Here is a 19,963-nt window from a genome sequence, read left to right on the forward strand (position 1 = left end):
CATATTTTGAATGTTTCATGTATTTTTCAGGCATTTTCTATTTTACAGACCTGATATTGTTTTGTGTAGGGCTATACTTCACAAAATAAATGATATCATATGTGATTTAATTATTGCATATACAACACCATTTGTATTCTGTATTTTTATCATTTCAAAATGTAGCTTTCTTTACTGAAAGCTAAGTTCTGTATTATGCTCTATAAAACACAATTATTAAAAGTATTGCTATTCTTACAGGTAATTGGTAAGGTCCCAGCAGAAACACAGGCCTAGTTTCGATAGAGGTGGTAAAGTGTGGAAACTGGTTGTTTAAAATAAAAATTCTCCACAGACTTTAGGGGACTTCAATGTTTTTATCACCAGTTTCCACAATTTACCACCTCAGTGGACACTAGGCCGCAGTCAGCGGTGTCGGATAAACGCACTTGCCAATGTTTCCTTCTCAGGAGTTGCAGTACATGCAGCGGGGCTTAATATATAGGAAGAGTCAGTATTGCTCAAATTACTAGTAACAAATTAAATTGTATGAATTTTGACTCAGAATAAATCTTTAAAGGAACATTACACACTTTGAGATTGTGAAATAAAATGGTTTAATTATGTGTAGTAAAACAACTTTGCTATATATTTTTTATTTGGTTTCCCTTTCCTGCAATTTAATTTTGTAAATTGTGGACTTTTAGCTTCTGTTAAGAATGAAAGTACAGACTTGGCTTTGCTATATTCCACACATTATTGGCTGCAAGCTCTTATAACCTATTTATAACTGTCCCTAATTGACTTTAACATAGAAGGAATGCTAGGTTTACAACATGGTGGCAGGCGCCCATAGCTTTATGAACACTATTTTTTAAATATTTAAACTAATATAACTTTAAATATACATGTACATATTTTTGTCAAGCTAATAATACATTGTTCTATCTAGCATTTATTTAGTGTAAAGGTTTATAGTTTATACACATAGATACTGCCCAACACCTCCCAAAATCATTATTTACACAAATGCAGGACATGTGTTGGATACATGACCTGAAGGGGCTGTTTATGGGCTTGGTCTGGGTGATGCCTAACGGTAAATAGTCTTTTAGAGTTTTAGCAGAGGTTTCATACAAAGAAAGGGCGCTACTGTCTACTTGCTGCCTTCCATGGTGCTAAGTGCTCTGTGCATCTCACATACACACAGCTGGAACTGAAAAGCCATTTTTTCATGTGCAAGAAGGCCATTAAGTGTAGACAGCACAAGTAATTTGGTAGCCACCATTAAATGAAAGTAGAGAGACGGTAGCCTGTTATGCTGAAGTACAATTAACTGAGTTCTATGGTTAATGGAATCTTTACCAAGCATACAGCCTTACACATTATAGGACCGTGCACTAATCTTCAGTGTTTTATCTGCCCAGGTGATGACATCAGTGGCTCTGGAAGTGGAGACGGATGCGGCGAGGAAGCATGTGTCAAAAAGAATTCCAAGGACTCTCGCACTGGCACTGTACAGATAGCAACACATGCAATACCCAATCCTCCTGGAAATGATGCGTCAGGGAAGGGCACAATGCTTCAGTCTAGCAGTTTTATGCTTCTTGTGGCCATCCTTGTGGTACAGTGTGCCAGATGGTAACTAGTGAATTGTTGTAATAAAGGGAATGCTGTTTTATTTGCCCAAAATAAACTTGATCGTCAAGTGGAAAGGAGATGATTTGCCAGAGTTTGTCCCTATATCACTGTGCTCTTCTACAGACTGTACCTGCCTCTGTACCTCTAGTTTTTTTTGTAATTGAGTGCATTTCATTTTGCAATACAGATAAACCATGTCTGGCTGTTTTTTTATTTTCTCCTTGGTTAATAGGACACCGTCTTAAGCGATGTAAATCTCACTAATATCGGGTGAATTTGTTTTTTTTAAAGATTAAATATTTGAGATTAAAATATTTATTAGTTTTAAGTATATAAAATACTAACTGAAAAGTGGTTACGAGCAAGTTATGCAATTTTCTTTGTGTTTCTATATAAAGCATTTTTTTTTTTAATTTGTTGGAAGTTCTCTAGTGTCCATTGATAAAGCACTGGGTAAACTACTGTCGCGTGGATTCACACCTCGGCCTTGTCATCAGAATGTGCACTTTTTAGTGTGACAAAAGCTGGATTTTTGTGCATTATTTTCTATTGCAACCCTTTCTACTCATCCATCGATTGCCAAAGACTGAGTTGAGTAGAACAATGGTCTTTGTTTAGGATCAAGTAGTTAGTCTTTGTTCTCTATAAGATCAATATGGATTTTTTGTTTTTTTTCTTTAATTATCTTTATTCATTGGAACATCTACAGAGATATTTTATAAGCAGTAAACGAATTGTATATACCAACATTTCATGTGACAAAGTACCTGTAAGGTTCTGATCTATATTAAACATTTCTTAATTAATTTTATATATATATATATATATATATATATATATATATATATATATATATATTTCCATTATAGTGACAGATTAACAGAACTGTTGCCTCTCCTATATCGCTTGCACTACACAGCCTTAGGTTTAATCAAGTTGTACTTTTCAAAATATGTTTTTACATTTACTCAAAGGGACATAGAAATATTTAATGTACTTAAAATGGCATGTTTTAAATATTTCAAAAGGTTTTTGCATGAAAATATGTGCTCCGGAGATTTCAGAGTTTTGCAGTACAGCTCAACCATTGTTCAGTTTCATAAAAGTTTATATTATTCAGCCAATCGGGTAGCAGAACAACAGTATACAGTGTATGGCATTTAACAAAGTGAGCGCTCAAGAGGAACAATGTTTGCAAACATTTTTTGTGCTGCAACATAACCAGTGACATTTTTAGAGAAGAAAACAATTATTTCCAATTTAAAAAACAAACAAATCTTTTGTAATGTTTTAAACATGCTCTTTTTAATGTATGGGAAACAATGAAGATTTGACTCCCAGTGCTCTTTAAATCAAGCCTTGCAATAGTATCAAGAGAAATAAATATCATTTTAATAAAAATTAAAAATATGTGATGTATCAGAAAAATAATGTGATAATGATTTAGGTACCAATTCATTAAGCTCTGTGTGTCATATACCATTACACAATCATCAATAAAGGGAAATTAAACACTAAATACGTTTAAATCACCTCCCTCTAATCATGGGTATTGCCATATTGGAACCTAGGTTACATTGCAGTTATCTGAAGGAGAGTTGCTGCACATGTGCAGTAAATGGTAAATTCCAACCTGGTGGCACCTATGTCTAGCAGAAGTCAGGGAATAACCTCAATACTATTCTTGGTAGCCTGATGTTAGAGTAATATATCTGTGATATAAATTATAACCTGATATATCCAGCAATATATATATGATTATGCTATTTTAAAAGGACATGAGAGGGAGGAGCCAACAAATACAAACAAAAATTAATTTGAATGGGGCAGACCAGTAAAAAAAAAAAAACACAAAAAAAACACCAAGTGCTATATTTTGCTAGGGCAGTTTATTTTTTGACTAGTCATGTCCCAAAGACACCCATTATCAGACTGTATAAGCCTTTTGGCAAACCACAAATTAAGAAGCTGTTGTCATCCTGGACTGTCGATTGAGAAGCCATGTTTTTGTGTGATTGGCTGCAGGGGACAGGGCTGTACAAGCTCGCCTCAAAACTGGGTGGACACAATCCCTCCCTGGAAACATTTTCACACACCTACCTCTTTACTCTTCTGTCATCTCCACAAATGGATACAGCAGATCAGACAATTGGTTTCTACAGTGGTTCCTTCTATTATATCATATTTGGAGAGGGGCATGTAAGTGTGCTGGCCGCACAGATTTTCCCTACTACAGACACATAGAACAGTAAGTGACAACCCCTTTAATTGTAGGTACATGAATGCTGTTCTATTTTTTATTTTTGTAAACTATATAATTGCGAGTGCTCTTTTTTTATAGGTATCATGCCTCTTTTACCACATAAAATTTAGATACAGAGTTGGTTCATCTAATAAACAATGCAATAGCCATATACTACTTTAGCTGCAGCTCAGCAATAAGGTAAACATAAAGTAAGCAGGTCTTCTCTTCATGGAATTTATTTGTGTACAAAATTATAAACATGTTGTGTGTTGTAACAATAGAAAATGTTTTTTATAATTACGTCTTTTTCACATAATACCTACAATACTATAGTCCCCATTCCAATCCATTAGATTTTCCTGTTTTCAAAAACTTGGCATTAAAATTGTGTGTTTTTGGTTATTTTTCTTTGGCATTGCAGTATATTAGGAGCAGGATAGTTTGAATTTTTATGATTCAGATAGAGCATGGAGTTTTAAAATGACTTCCTATATACTTTTATTCCCGCTACCAGACCAGAGCGTGAGCGAGCTACATTCAGTTTAATGGCGCAATTGGGGCGGCTGTGACTAGACAGCGTGCCGCGATGCGCTTAGGAAAAAAACAGACCCGCTCAGTAGAGCCAGGAGCGGCGTTCTGCAAAATTCTACTTTGTGATAAAATATCTGTGAAATACTTTGTTATATAAAGTTGGCGCTAAGATAATGTTATATAATTCTGCACTATGTGCAGAATTATATAACATTATTGTGTAGGTTTACTGCCCCTTTAAGCCGTCCAAATTATATATACAAATAACCACAACGTCTGGTTTTATGACCCCCAGATTAGATAAGCACACCGATAAAACAGACTTTTTACAAGGGGAATAGGTTCTATGGAGAGTTCCACAGATCTTCACAGCAAAGTATACCCAAGCAATGCAAAATTAATACAAGGTGACTATTTCAGTAGTTATAATGATAACTGCATACAATGTTTGAATGCAGGAAATCAAGATGTATTAATAATTTCAAACAATTTTGCATAATTTATTAATTAATATTTTCTTGAGCATCAAAACACTTAGGGCTAGATTACAAGTGCAAGCTAAATTCTGCTCGTATTACAAGTAGAAAGTAAATGCGAACATGTGAGCGCAATCGCTATTTACGCTAGAATGATTACGTAACATCAGATCTCTGGTTAGCTGTTACGCTCTACAAAAAAGTTGCACAAAACACATCAAAAATACATTTAAAAGTACAGTTACACTTATAACATTATCTAATAAATATTATAATAAAAAATGCATTAAAAAAGTTATAAGAGCTAAAAGATATGAGGTCTCAGGTGTTAGGAAAAAAGGACGGCAAGGGGCTTTAACATAGATACATACATATACATGTCTAAAGAGAGATATGTGTGTGTGTGTATATATATATATATATATATATATATATATATATATATATATATATATATGCATATACAGTGGATATAAAAAGTCTACACACCCCTGTTAAAATGTCAGGTTTCTGTGATGTAAAAAAATGAGACAACGATAAATCATTTCAGAACTTTTTCCACCTTTAATGTGACCTATAAACTGTACAACTCAATTGAAAAACAAACTGAAATCTTTTAGGTAAAGGGAAATAAAAATAAAAAACTAAAATAATATGGTTGCATAAGTGTGAACACCCTTTTATACCTGGGGATGTAGCTGTGTTCAGAATTAAGCAATCACATTCAAAATCATGTTAAATAGGAGTTGGTACACACCTGTCATCATTTAAAGTGCCTCTGATTAACCCCAAATAAAGTTCAGCTGTTCTAGTAGGTCTTTCCTGACATTTTGTTAGTCGCATCCTACAGCAAAAGCCATGGTCCGCAGAGAGCTTCTAAAACATCAGAGGGATCTCATTGTTAAAAGGTATCAGTCAGGAGAAGGGTACAAAATAATTTCCAAGGCATTAGATATACCATGGAATACAGTGAAGACAGTCATCATCAAGTGAAGAAAATATGGTGCAACAGGGACATTACCAAGAACTGGATGTCCCTCCAAAATTGATGAAAAGATGAGAAGAAAACTGGTCTGGGAGGCTGCCAAGATGCCTACAGCAACATTAAAGGAGCTGTAGGAATATCTGGCAAGTACTGGCTGTGTGGTACATGTGACAACAATCGCCCATATTCTTCATATGTCTGGGCTATGGGGTAGAGTGGCAAGACGGAAGCCTTTTCTTACAAAAAAAAAATCCAAGCCCGACTAAATTTTGCAAAAACACATCTGAAGTTTCCCAAAAGCATGTTGCAAAAGGTGTTCTGGTCTGATGAAACCAAAGTTGAACATTTTGGCCATAATTCCAAAAGATATGTTTTGCGCAAAAACAACATTGCATATAACCAAAATAACACCATACCCACAGTGAAGCATGGTGGTGTCAGCATCATGTTTTGGGGCTGTTTTTCTTCAGCTGGAACTGGGGCCTTAGGCAAGGTAGAGGGAATAATGAACAGTTCCAAATACCAGACAAAATTGGCACAAAACCTTCAGGCTTCTGCTAGAAAGCTGAACATGAAGAGGAACTTCATCTTTCAGCATGGCAACGACCCAAAGCATAGATCCAAATCAACAAAGGAATGGCTTCACCAGAAGAAGATTAAAGTTTTGGGATGGCCCAGCCAGAGCCCAGACCTGAATCCAATTCAAAATCTGTGGGGTGATCTGAATAGGGCTGTGCACAGGAGATGCCCTCGCATTCTGACAGATTTGGAGTGTTTTTGCAAAGAAGAGTGGGCAAATCTTGCCAAGTCAAGATGTGCCATGCTGAAAAACTCATACCCAAAAAGACTGAGTGCTGTAATAAAATCAAAAGGTGCTTCAATAAAGTATTAGTTTAAGGGTGTTCACACTTATGCAACCATATTATTTTAGTTTTTTATTTTTATTTCCCTTTACCTGAAAGATTTCAGTTTGTTTTAATTGAGTTGTACAGTTTATAGGTCACATTAAAGGTGGAAAAAGTTCTGAAATGATTTATCTTTGTCTCATTTTTTTTACATCACAAAAACCTGACATTTTAACAGGGGTGTGTAGACTTTTTATATCCACTGTATATATATATATATATATATAGGTATAAATATATATTTGTGCAAAAATTAATCAGATATATATTTAAATATCTCTTTATTAATAAATAGAACATATTCTGCTATGTGCAGAACATTGGATTATGAAATATGCAATATTATCTTCTTATCTTGCATTTTTAAATAACCAAGATTGTGTTTGTGCAACTTGTGGTTTGTTAGGTTTTTTTCAACTTTTTCAGCTCCATTGAACTCTATGGGGCAATGCGATTTTGCGTTTACAACTTCGCAAAGTCTATTTGTTACCATGACTTTGCGAACACAAGCGTGCAAACTTGTTTCCTTCAACTCGTAATACGAGCATGAATCAAAGAAAGCCAAAAAATAATAATTTTAGGGTTTTAACGTTCGACTGCGAGCGCAAATTACTGCACCATTCATAACTGGCCCTTTGTTGTAATAAAAATTAACATAATTTTAGCAGTGTTCAAGTTTTATAGTTTAGTGTGATTTGAGCTATATTTTTAATAATTTTATCAAACCAGGAAACAATTGAGGTCAATGTGTACTGAGCATGCGTGCGAGAAAAGGTTTAACATTTTAAATAAAGCTTCACAAACAGCCAAGTTATACTTTGTGAAACAAGTCAAAACAGGTTTTCTGATCAATTTGAATGGCACAAATTTGGAATATCCATACAACCACTTTGCACAGCTATTCTAATGGATTGGAATATAACACAATATATTATTTCCTATTATTTCCTACAACATAAATATGAATTTTTTATTAATCTTTTTTTTTGTTTGTGGGAAAATGAGAGCTTGTGCAAGTTATAGAAACCTAAGTTCCTGTAGAATCATTACCACTAAACCTCTGTTGGTCTATAACTTTGGAATGTTGTCACTAGCATGGAAGAGAAACACCTGACTTCATTGTGAGAGGGAATCTATTATTACCAGATGCCGACGATCATTATAGCTACCAGATATTTTGAGCCAAGCAAACATTAAACTACATAATGCATTGTGATGTTAGCCTATACCAATCACAATACTTAAAGTGCCAGTAAACCTAAAAAATAATGTTATATAATTCTGCACATATTGCAGAATTATATAACATTATATGAGTGCTAGCTTTATAAAACCTAATATATCCGGTAAACTTTTATAAAAAAACAGGGTTTTCCAGACCCGCTCTCTGTGCTCTACTGAGCGGGTCTGGTTTCCCCTCAGAGCACATCTGGCCAGCTGTCTAGTAACAGCCCGGCCCGACCGCGCCATTACACTCAATGCAGCTCGCTCCTGAGAAAAAAAGGGGTCTGAATGAACTGTATATCATTAAACATTATGGGCCAGATTACAAGTGCAACGCTAAATAACGCTCGAGTGTTAACTGCACTAGAAATTTGGCTTTTTGCGCTCATCTGGTTGCGCTCGTATTATGAGTTGAAAGTAATCCGATGAGAGCAAAAAGCAGAACTTAGAATATTGCAAACCCTTTCGCATATTCTCATGTGCACTAACCCGTCATGAAAATATGAATATTTAACATTCCGATGTTCTTCACATAACAGAATATGTTCTATTTATTCATAGATATTTCTATATATGTAGAGTATATCTGATGTTTTTTTGGTACAATATATAATGATACCTATAGATATACATGATTATATATAGGTATAGATATATACAGATATGTATAGGAATATCTATTTAGAAATACATAAAACATATTCTGATATGTGCAGAACATTGGAATGTGAAATATTTACATTAAATATACACTTTAGCACTTTATTAAAAATTAATATTGCATAATTATGCTTTTCCATGTTTTCATCTACTTAACTGAAAGGGCTCCAATACACTTCTATATATGTCTATACAGTATATGTAGACATATGTATTTATATGTGTATATATGCCTGTAAATAAATATATATATACACATATAAATACACATGTACACATATCTGAACACACACACACACACATATATATATATATATATATATATATATACTGTAATACTGTATACATACATACACACATATACATATTTAGACGTATATGTATGTATCTCTATGTTAAAGCCCTTTGCCTGCCTTTAGTTTTTTCTAACAACTGAGATCTCATATATTTTAGCCCTTATAACATTTGTGTGCAATATTTTTTTTAAATCATTTTTATTAGATGGTGTTATTATGAGTGTAACTATACTTTTTGATGTGTTTTGTGAGACTTTGTTTCGTGGAACAGTTAACCAGAGCTCTGAGGACGCGGTAATCATTCTAGCGTAAATCACGATTGCGCTTAAGTGATCACGTTTACTTTCAACTTGTAAAACCAATGAGCGCAAACACCCATGATAAACCCCTTAGCGCTCGTGCGCAAACGTTTCACTCGTAATCTGGCCCTTTATCAATACTAGAAAATGGTAGAAAATGTTTTTCTATTTGTCTAACATAGCTTAGTGAATTCTTGTCTGATTTTTTTTTATTTGTAGAATAATCTTACTGGCTTGTGCTGTATTCATTTTTATCCTTATGAAGATACCGGCAAACCATTAAAGAGTCATAAAAAGAGTATATTAGCTTTAATGCTTTGCTTCTATTCCACCTATTAAACTATTTATTTATTTTTTTAGTTTTTTTTTAGTTTTTCGTTACAGAAGTTCAGAAATTACGCGGCCTCCTTTGTGCATACAAACATATATATATAACAGGGTGCAAAGTATGTATGTACACATTGATAGAAGAAGAAAAATGCACTCTCTGGATTTATAAATCAAAATCTGTTACTGTGTGACGTTTCAAGGTTTTCACCGCTTCCTCAGACCTAAATCCAGAGAGTGCATTTTTCTTCTATCAATGTGTGTGTGTATGTATATGTGTATATATATATATATATATATATATGTATATATGTGTGTGTGAATATATATATATATATATATATATATATATATATATATATATATATATATATATATATATATATATATATATACAGTGGGGCAAAAAAGTATTTAGTCAGCCACGAATTGTGCAAGTTCTCCCACTTAAGAAGATGAGAGAGGCCTCTAATTTTCACCATAGGTATACCTCAACTATGAGAGACAAAATGTGGAAACAAATCCAGACAATCACATTGTCTGATTTGGAAAGAATTTATTTGCAAATTATGGTGGAAAATAAGTATTTGGTCAATATCAAAAGTTCATCTCAATACTTTGTTATATATCCTTTGTTGGCAATGACAGAGGTCAAACGTTTTCTGTAAGTCTTCACAAGGTTGTCACACACTGTTGCTGGTATGTTGGCCCATTCCTGCATGCAGATCTCCTCTAGAGCAGTGATGTTTTGAGGCTGTCGCTGGGCAACATGGACTTTCAACTCCCTCCAAAGGGTTTCTATGGGGTTGAGATCTGGAGACTGGCTAGGCCACTCCAGGACCTTGAAATGCTTCTTACGAAGCCACTCCTTCGTTGCCCGGGCGGTGTGTTTGGGATCATTGTCATGCTGAAATACCCAGCCACGTTTCATCTTCAATGCCCTTGCTGATGGAAGGAGGTTTGCACTCAAAATCTCACGATACATGGCCCCATTCATTCTTTCATGTACACGGATCAGTCATCCTATTCCCTTTGCAGAGAAACAGCCCCAAAGCATGATGTTGCCACCCCCCATGCTTCACAGTAGGTATGGTGTTCTTTGGTTGCAACTCAGCATTCTCTCTCTTCCAAACACGACGAGTTATGTTTCTACCAAATAGTTCTACTTTGGTTTCATCTGACCATATAACATTCTCCCAATCCGCTTCTGGATCATCCAAATGCTCTATAGCATACTTCAGATGGGCCCGGACATGTACTGTCTTAAGCAGGGGCACACGTCTGGCACTGCAGGATCTGAGTCCCTGGCGGCGTAGTGTGTTACTGATGGTAGCCTTTGTTACGTTGGTCCCAGCTCTCTGCAGGTCATTCTCTAGGTCCCCCAGTGTGGTTCTGGGATGTTTGCTCACCGTTCTTGTGATCATTTTGACCCCACGGGGTGAGATCTTTCGTGGAGCCCCAGATCGAGGGAGATTATCAGTGGTCTTGTATGTCTTCCATTTTCTAATTATTGCTCCCACAGTTGATTTCTTCACACCAAGCTGCTTGCCTATTGCAGATTCAGTTTTCCCAGGTCTACAATTTTGTTTCTGGTGTCCTTCGACAGCTCTTTGGTCTTCACCATAGTGGAGTTTGGAGTGTGACTGTTTAAGGTTGTGGACAGGTGTCTTTTATACTGATAACAAGTTCAAATAGGTGCCATTAATACAGGTAATGAGTGGAGGACAGAGGAGCCTCTTAAAGAAGAAGATACAGGTCTATGAGAGCCAGAAATATTGCTTGTTTGTAGGTGACCAAATACTTATTTTCCACCATAATATGCAAATAAATTCTTTCCAAATCAGACAATGTGATTGTCTGTCTGGATTTGTTTCCACATTTTGTCTCTCATAGTTGAGGTATACCTATGATGAAAATTACAGGCCTCTCTCATCTTAAGTGGCAGAACTTGCACAATTGGTGGCTGACTAAATACTTTTTTGCCCCACTGTTTCTCATAAATATGTGTATGTGTATATATATATATATATATATATATATATATATATATATATATATATATATATAATAAATATATATACTGTATATGTATATATATATATATATATATATATATATATATATATATATATATATGTGTGTGTGTGTGTATGTATGTATGTATATATATATCTAATTAAATATATGCCTTAATACTTCCATGTCATTTTAATGTGGCATACAAAAATATTAACGATAAATAGAAGAAATGTCACTGAAATATGTGGCCTTCACAAAGTAGTACATATTTAACCTTGTACTTTATGGTTCTAGACTTCAGTGGATCTTGTCTCAATTATAAGACAGCAAGGTGTATATTGGTCCTGTCTTAATAACAGTAATGGACTATATATATATATATATATATATATATATATATATATATATATATATATATATGTTATTCTTCATGTTCCCCAGTGAAAACTATTGAGTTACAATATCTATAGTTTTGACAAATACCATAGAATCTGAATATGACTTAAATACCATATTTAGGGAACCTAGGTTGATGATATTTCCAAAATTCATCCCAAGCTCCTTCACAGTATTAATATTATGTGCAAATGTTTATCCCAGTTTTATTCAAGTGTACGTTGTTTATCATACTTCAACTATCAAATGCCATTTCAATGTTTCCGATGTATATTATTGTATTTCTATAGAAGGTTAGTTCTAATCTGCATTGTGGTCAGTCTGACTGACGAAGGGTGTTACTGAAATATAATTAGCTGAATGGAATTTAATTGTAATTGCAAAATCATTTTACTATTTTCTCCAAACCTTATAAAATGAACATTAAAGTGTGTGGTGATCTGTTATTTAGAAAACTAGAAATAAGCCAAGTTTAATTACATTTTCATTAGTGTTTGTGCATTTACATAATCTACTCTTCTTGATCACATGAAGTTCATTATGGGAGCGAGAACAGCAATCCATCTTTCCACCTTAAGATAATGAGATTGTAAATTATGTATACAAAAGAAAGTGTTTGTAACCCTGAGAAATACAAGTCAACCATATTTTTTAAATTATACTTTAACTCGCATTACCTTCAGATGGAGAATTCTGTGCAAGGTGCAGTAGTCAACATCTCTCTCTTACTTTAAATGGAAAGCATAAACCTAATCATCTCCATTCAAGACTGCTGTGAGCTAGATCAGTGCTTCTTAAACTTTTTTCACCTAGGACCCTTTTTTTATATTTTAAAATTTTCCACGATCCCATTATCATAATATAGTCCATTACAAACCCCTTGTCAGACAGGTATTTTTTGTTTTGTTTTTCAACCATCAATTTACCGCATAAGTAGGGTTGCCACCTCGGCCATGGTTTCCTGGACACTTATGAGTTACACATGCTGAAGGGTGTGCAGGGAGGAACAGGTATTGTGCTGTTCATGAGCACTATTAATGTGATGTCTAGAGGCTCAATACATATACCTCCCTGCTTATCCTGCAGCATGTGTAACTCATAGGTGTCCAGGAAACCATGGCCGAGGTGGCAAGCCTACACACAAGTGAGGGGCTTATTAGCAAAAATAAGTAAATTCAGCTTTTGTGGCCATAGCTAGTCATTAAAGCTCTCACCATCTAACACATGTACCTAACATTTAGGTTTCTCCCCCGCATGTGACAATGAGCAACACCCACATACTGTGTGTACTTATCACACAATTTTCCCTCTAATTTTAGTGAGCAGTGTGAGCAAAAAGAATTGGCCTTTGCAATTTTTGGCAGAGCAGCGTGCACACATTTTAGGAGGTACAGAATTAGCTATGCTCTTGAAAGCAATAGCAAAAAATAAAACAAGAGGGCGCCACATGTGCGCATCAATCTAATCACCGATTTCAAACAAGCAGCAGCAGACACACACAAGGTACTCACATCTCTGATAAGCACCCAAATGTGTTAAATGGTGCTTGCTGGCTATTCATATGTATTCATATATTTGGGGGTGTTGATTCTCTCCCTAGGTGTCCGCACTTGCTTTTATCAATTGTATTTTATGTTTTTAATAAATTGTGTTATTTAACCCTTTGAGTGCTAAGCACTTTCCCACCTGGGTGCTAAGATTTTTTAATGTTTTTTTATTTTTTGAACAATTTTTTTTCAGACCCCCAAGACTTACACTGTTGGAAAGGTTAGGCGATTACCTGAGATACAGGCTCTAAGCAGCATGCCCCCTGCTCCTATACTTAACATTGTTAAGTATAAATAAAGTTGCTCGTGACGCCATCACGCAAAACGGGAAGCCCCGGCGATGCCTGTCACTCTACAGGCACGATCGCCGTGGTAGGAGCTTGTGGGAGACCCCAGATCTCCCTCAAGGTGGGAGAGTGCTCATGACGTCGTTAGCACTCAAAGGGTTAACGAGTGCGCATATCGACACTTTATTGAGCATCAGCCGATTGTTTGAGTTTATTGTGATCTGACCCTAAATTGCATCGGACATTGCTGTTGCCTGGTCCAGTGAGCTAGCACTCTGTGAATTGTCAGCACGCACCATTTAAGTGCATTTGGGTGCTTATCTGAGATGTGAGTACCCTGTGTGTGTCTCCTGCTGCATGTTTTAAATTGATGATTTGATAGAAATGCACATATGGTGCCTTCTTGTTGTTTTTTTTTTTTGCTATTGCTTTTTAGAACTGCTTTTCTGTGAGTGGAAGGAGAAGAGCAGTAAATACATGCAGAAGAGTTCCTCTTTACATCTGAGGACTATTGCAGAACCTGTATGGTGACATTTATTATACAGACCTATTATTGGATATATTTTGTTTCTTATATTTACTTTCTGTTGCCATATTATATTATTTTGTTTTATTTAACACTAGTACCCCCTAGCAAATTTGTATTGCACTGTGTTAAAATTAGATATGTGCCTACCTCATATTATGCAAAATATGGAAAAAAGTTACACACAATCACACATACACATACCACAAATACTTACACACACATACATACACTACTCATACTTACACAAATACTTACACATACACACATACTTACACATATACATACACACATACATACACCACTCATACTTACACGAATACACACATATGCACACATACACACACATACATCACTCATACTTACAAAAATACTTATACACACACCACTCATACTTACACACACATACATACACCACTAATTCTTACACACACATACACATACATACATACACCACTCATAATTACACACACATATACACTCACATATACACACACCATTCATACTTACACACACACATACATACACCACTAATTCTTACACACACATACACACAACACTCATACTTACACACACACATACATACACCGCTCATACTTACACACACATATGCACTCACACATACAGACATCATTCATACTTACACACCACTCATACTTACAAACACCACTTATACTTTTTCACACACATACATACACCACTCATACATACACACACATACAAACACCACTCATACATACACACACATACAAACACCACTCATACTTTTTCACACACATACATACACCACTCATACTTACACACACATACAAACACCACTCATACTTTTTCACACACATACATACACCACTCATACTTACACACACATACAAACACCACTCATACTTTTTCACACACATACATACACCACTCATACATACACACACATACAAACACCACTCATACTTTTTCACACACATACATACACCACTCATACTTACACACACATACAAACACCACTCATACTTTTTCACACACACATACATACACCACTCATACATGCACCACTCATACTTACACACAAATACAAACACCACTCATACTTTTTCACACACATACATGCACCACTCATACTTACACATACACACACCACTCATAGTTACGCAAATACTTGCACACACACATACGCACTCACACATACACACACCACTCATACTTAAACACACACATACATACACACAGTCACGGTGGCCCATTACATTAATAAAATAATTTTAGCTGCATTCATTTTCCTTTATGAACAAGGTTGTGTGACAAGTTGAAGACATTTAGCTAAATAAAATGTATATTTGAAGAACAAGCAGAGGTCAACAGCAACCTCCTATTCCTTTCTGCATAATTACTTCACTGCTGTTGTTCGGTTAGTAATTGCAACTTCCTACCATTGCACAATGCACTCCTGTCTCCCTGTGCACAGTACAGCAATCTGCCAGGAACAAATAACAGCTCAGTGGCTTATTCTATGGCCCAATTACCACCTGGGAATCTGATCCCGACTAACAGGGTCAGTCCAGTCCCAAAATACCAGGCAATTCTCATCTGCACAAGGGAAATAGCAACCCTGATGATTGTTTTGGTGTCCTTTGGGCCTTGTCAGTGAAGTGCAGCCATATCCCTCTAGGCACATTGGGCAAGGAGTCCACATCCGGTTTCCCCATCACCCTTAGGGAGACTTTCCCAAGGGTCATAATACAAATACATACAGAAAGAAAAACAATCTGCCGGGAACGAACAACCGCTCAGTGGCTTGCTCTATGGCCTGCTTACCACCTGGGAGTAGCCTCTTTTAGCCCATTTGTGGTTTTCACAGAGGGGAAGTTTCCTGAAGTATAATAGTCAGATCCCACCTAACACAATGAGTCCAGTCCTATTTATCACTTTCACTCGAGCGTAAACCCGACATGTGCTAACCAAATAGAATGACCGCGTTAACGTATTCTCCCCCCTAGAAGTCAATAGAGATCTCTCTCTCTCTCTCTCTCTCTCTCTATATATATATATATATATATATATATATATATATATATATATATATATATATATATATATATATATATAAATATCTATGCATTTACAATAAAAATTACATTATACAATAAAATATATAAATACATCTGTACACACATTTATGCTTACATACACAGTACTATGCAAAAGTCTTAGGCCACCATTAGATTTGTTGTTTAAGCAATGGTATAATGATCATATATAAGTATTTCTCAGTCTCTTTATTAGAATACAACCAGAAAATACATGATATTTGTATACAGTATTAAAAAACAGAACAAAATTATAAAAAAACAGCTTCTATAGGCTAAAGTGGCAAGTATTTAGTATGACCTCCCCTTACACTTGAGCAATAGCAGGATCCTGGCTCTCACAAACCTAAATGGAATGGAACCTAATTAATGTCATTGCAAACACCTGTATTTTTCCTAATATTTCATGTCAAAATTACTGCTGTAATAAAAGGTCTATTACACCAGGTTTGTGCAAGACATGCTTGAACACTACATACACATGTGGTATGAGCTTAACAGCGTTCATTAACATCATTCCATTCAAAATGCCAAAGAGCACAGAATTTGACAGACATAAAATCATACTTTTGCATCAGCAAGGCCACTCCCAAAGGGAAATCAAGAAACAAACTGGATATTCAAGATGTGGTATTCAAGCTGTTATAAAGAAATTTGAAGAATCAAGAGAGGTCAAGGACAAAAAAAAGACTGGAAGGCCAAGAACACTTTCAAAATCTGACAAGAAGTTTCTCAGAGTTTCTTCTTTGAGAGACCAGAAGTACAGCTAGGACCTGGCTCAGCATCTGGCAGCTTCATCAGGATGCCTACTGTCCGAAGAAGCTTGATCAGGAATGGTCTTTGTGGAAGGGTAGCAGCCAAAAAACTACTTTTTCAGAAGGGGAACAGGGTGAAAAGGCTAAGATATGCTAAAGCTCACAAAGATTGTGATAATGAAGATCAGTGGAAAAGAGTATTATGGATTGACGTATCCAAGTTTGACATTTTTGGGTCCAATCGTTGGCTATATGTGAGAAGAAGAGTTGAAGAAAGATGGAAGACTGTTTGCTGCCTTCAGTGAAACATGGTGGATGGTCTGTCCTGGTTTGGGGCTGCATTTCTGCCAGTAGTGTTGGCGATATTGTCTGAATTGATGGGATCAAGAATGCTGAAAAGTACAGACAGGTTTTAATTCATCATGCCATTCCTTCTGTAAAGCGCCTGATTGGGAATGGTTTTGTTTTTCTGCATGATAACGATCCCAAGGACACTGCTAATTGAGCGAAATCATATTTGGAGAGAAAAACAGCTGATAAAACACTGACAGTCATGAACTGGACTCCACTGACTTCAGACCTTAATATTATAGAGGTAGTATGGGATCACCTGGACAGAGAAATGAATAAAATACAACCTAAACCTAAAAAAGAACTCTGGGAAGTGTTGAAAGAAGCCTGGTATAATATTCCAGAAGATTATTTAAGAAAACTTCAGGACAGTCTTGCCAAAAGAGTTCAAGATGTGCTTAGTGCTAAGGGAACTACACTAAACACTCACTTTGCCTGAAGAAGCCATTTTGTTCTGAAACGTGTTCTTTTATATTTTGTGTACATATTTCCTGTATTTTCTTTTTATATCTTAATAAAGAGACCAAAAAAGGGATGGTCATTAAAATTTTGCTAAAACAACAAATCTTATGGTGGCCTAAGACAGTACTGTATATATATAGAGGTACTGTGTATGTATGTAACTATGTATATACAGTATATGATATAGCTCTTTGCAGTCAAACATTTTGTCATATTCCATGTCTTTTAACCCTTATAACTTTTTTTAATATTTCTATAACTAATTTTTATCAGATAGCGTAACTGTTATTTTAAATGTATTTATGTTGTGTTTAGTGCAACTCTTTTTCTACACACTACCTTTTACGCAAGGGTTTCAGTCACGCTATCCTGACGAACGTAAAAAGCAATTGTGCTCTTGTGATCACATTTACTTTCAACTTGTAATACGCCACACGTAAAAACCTATTATTGATTGCGCACAACAGTTAGCACGCCACTTGTAATCTAGCCCACAATTGGACTAAAAGAGGCTGCTTCTAGGTGGTAACTTGCAATAGAACTGTTCATTCTGGTAGACTGCTTCTCTTTCTGTGTGCATCGATGAGAATATTTTAAATTCAAATGTAGAAATCCAGCTGATCTGCTCCTTAAATAAAACTAAATCTTTATTGATGTCAGAGTAAAAATAACTTCTTAATAAAACACAAGGCATGACTGATACACTGCCATGCCTTGTGTTTCCCAAGACAAACATGATAAATTTAGAGACCATCCTGGAGTCATTTAATGATCATCAAACTACTTTAGAAGTCATTTGCACATTATCAGACATCATCAGGCTTGTAAAGTCATCAGCTAGGGTAAAAAATTGTGGGTGATGACTTCAGAATGATTAGCAGATTACCTTACTGATTACTTCACAAGCATGAATAGCGAATGACTCTAGAGTCATCTCATTTAAATATTTTGGCCTGTGGGCAGACTTCAGTATGGCTTCTGATGACTAGTCTGGAATCATTGATTACTTCAGAATGACTCCAGGAAGATCATCCTTTGTGGCTAGGGTTATTATGAAAATGTCTTTACTCTGATGACAAAAAAAAAATAAAGTTTTATTTAAAGAGCGGATCAGTTGGTTTTCTACATTTGTACTTTAATGTTTGCTGCACCAGTGAGCTGTATCCTGCTCTTGAAAACTCAGGCATCAGCGCCACAAGTTTAGACTGTGACCATGTGATCTTGAAGGATGGGCTGAAAATGGGGGTAGTTTCTGGGAGGAGTACACGACCGAGACGTATCCACTCACTTTTGGTGGGCTAAGAGCTTGAAGAGAAGTTCAGTCACTGTTTGGAAGGAGTGATTCAGAGGTGTCTGCAAAGGTTGATCTACACCCAGCAGGCAGCAGTCACGGATGAGATTGGTGCTCATATAACACCGCAAATCAGGGGAACAATGTAAAATAAATAGTAAGTAAGCGTGTGTTGGCTTATGATTTGTTACTTGTTTTATAGAGCTGTAACTGTGATTGTTTTGTTAGAGTGTAAGAGTGACAGCCTTTAAACTACCCTACACATTGTGCCCAAAAATTACACTAAAAAGAGTTGTTGTTTTTTAACTTTTGTACTTGAAACAATAAAATACCAAATATTACAACTTTCTGATGTTTTATAATTATTATGCAATGTTTGCAAGTGATACAAAGGGGGTTTAATAAGCAGATACACACACACACCCCTAAAAGAATAAGGGCCAGATTATGAGTGGAGCTCTATTTTGGGCTTTCACCAGAGAGCTAATTGCGCTCTGGCGTAAGTAAACGTTTTGGGTGCATCGGGTTGCGCTTATATTAGAAGTTAAAAGTAAAAAGTTTTTGCTCTTGTGCTAACCTGACGAGCGCAAAAAGCCGAACTTAGAATATCACGTGCGTGATAACCTATTCCCCCATAGAAGTCAATGGAGTAAAAGAAGTGGTAAAAAACACCCTACTCGCAT

General features: G+C 35.7%; 2 protein-coding genes across 2 annotated transcripts in view; both read left to right on the forward strand.

Annotated features, from left to right (window-relative positions):
• Nucleotides 1-3,139, forward strand: part of GPC1 (glypican 1) — a 169,176-nt gene extending 166,037 nt beyond the window's left edge. The window contains exon 9 of the mRNA XM_053709863.1: nt 1,407-3,139. Within this exon, the coding sequence (XP_053565838.1) occupies nt 1,407-1,624 (218 nt within the window). The 3' untranslated portion in view covers nt 1,625-3,139. The remainder of the gene's footprint in view (nt 1-1,406) is intronic.
• Nucleotides 3,140-11,723: 8,584 nt separating this feature from the next.
• Nucleotides 11,724-19,624, forward strand: LOC128656138 (putative uncharacterized protein FLJ46204). Its single transcript, XM_053709864.1, has 2 exons — nt 11,724-12,874; nt 13,094-19,624. The coding sequence occupies exon 2, from the start codon at nt 14,484-14,486 to the stop codon at nt 15,540-15,542; it is 1,059 nt and encodes a 352-aa protein (XP_053565839.1). The 5' UTR covers nt 11,724-12,874; nt 13,094-14,483; the 3' UTR covers nt 15,543-19,624.
• The last annotated feature ends 339 nt before the right edge of the window (nt 19,625-19,963 follow it).

This window comes from Bombina bombina, chromosome 4 (assembly GCF_027579735.1).
Source record: "Bombina bombina isolate aBomBom1 chromosome 4, aBomBom1.pri, whole genome shotgun sequence".
Taxonomy (NCBI): Eukaryota; Metazoa; Chordata; class Amphibia; order Anura; family Bombinatoridae; genus Bombina; species Bombina bombina.

Coding starts and splice junctions, on each gene's coding strand:
- LOC128656138 (XM_053709864.1), top strand. CDS start 14,484: ATGTGCCTACCTCATATTATGCAAAATATGGAAAAAAGTTACACACAA.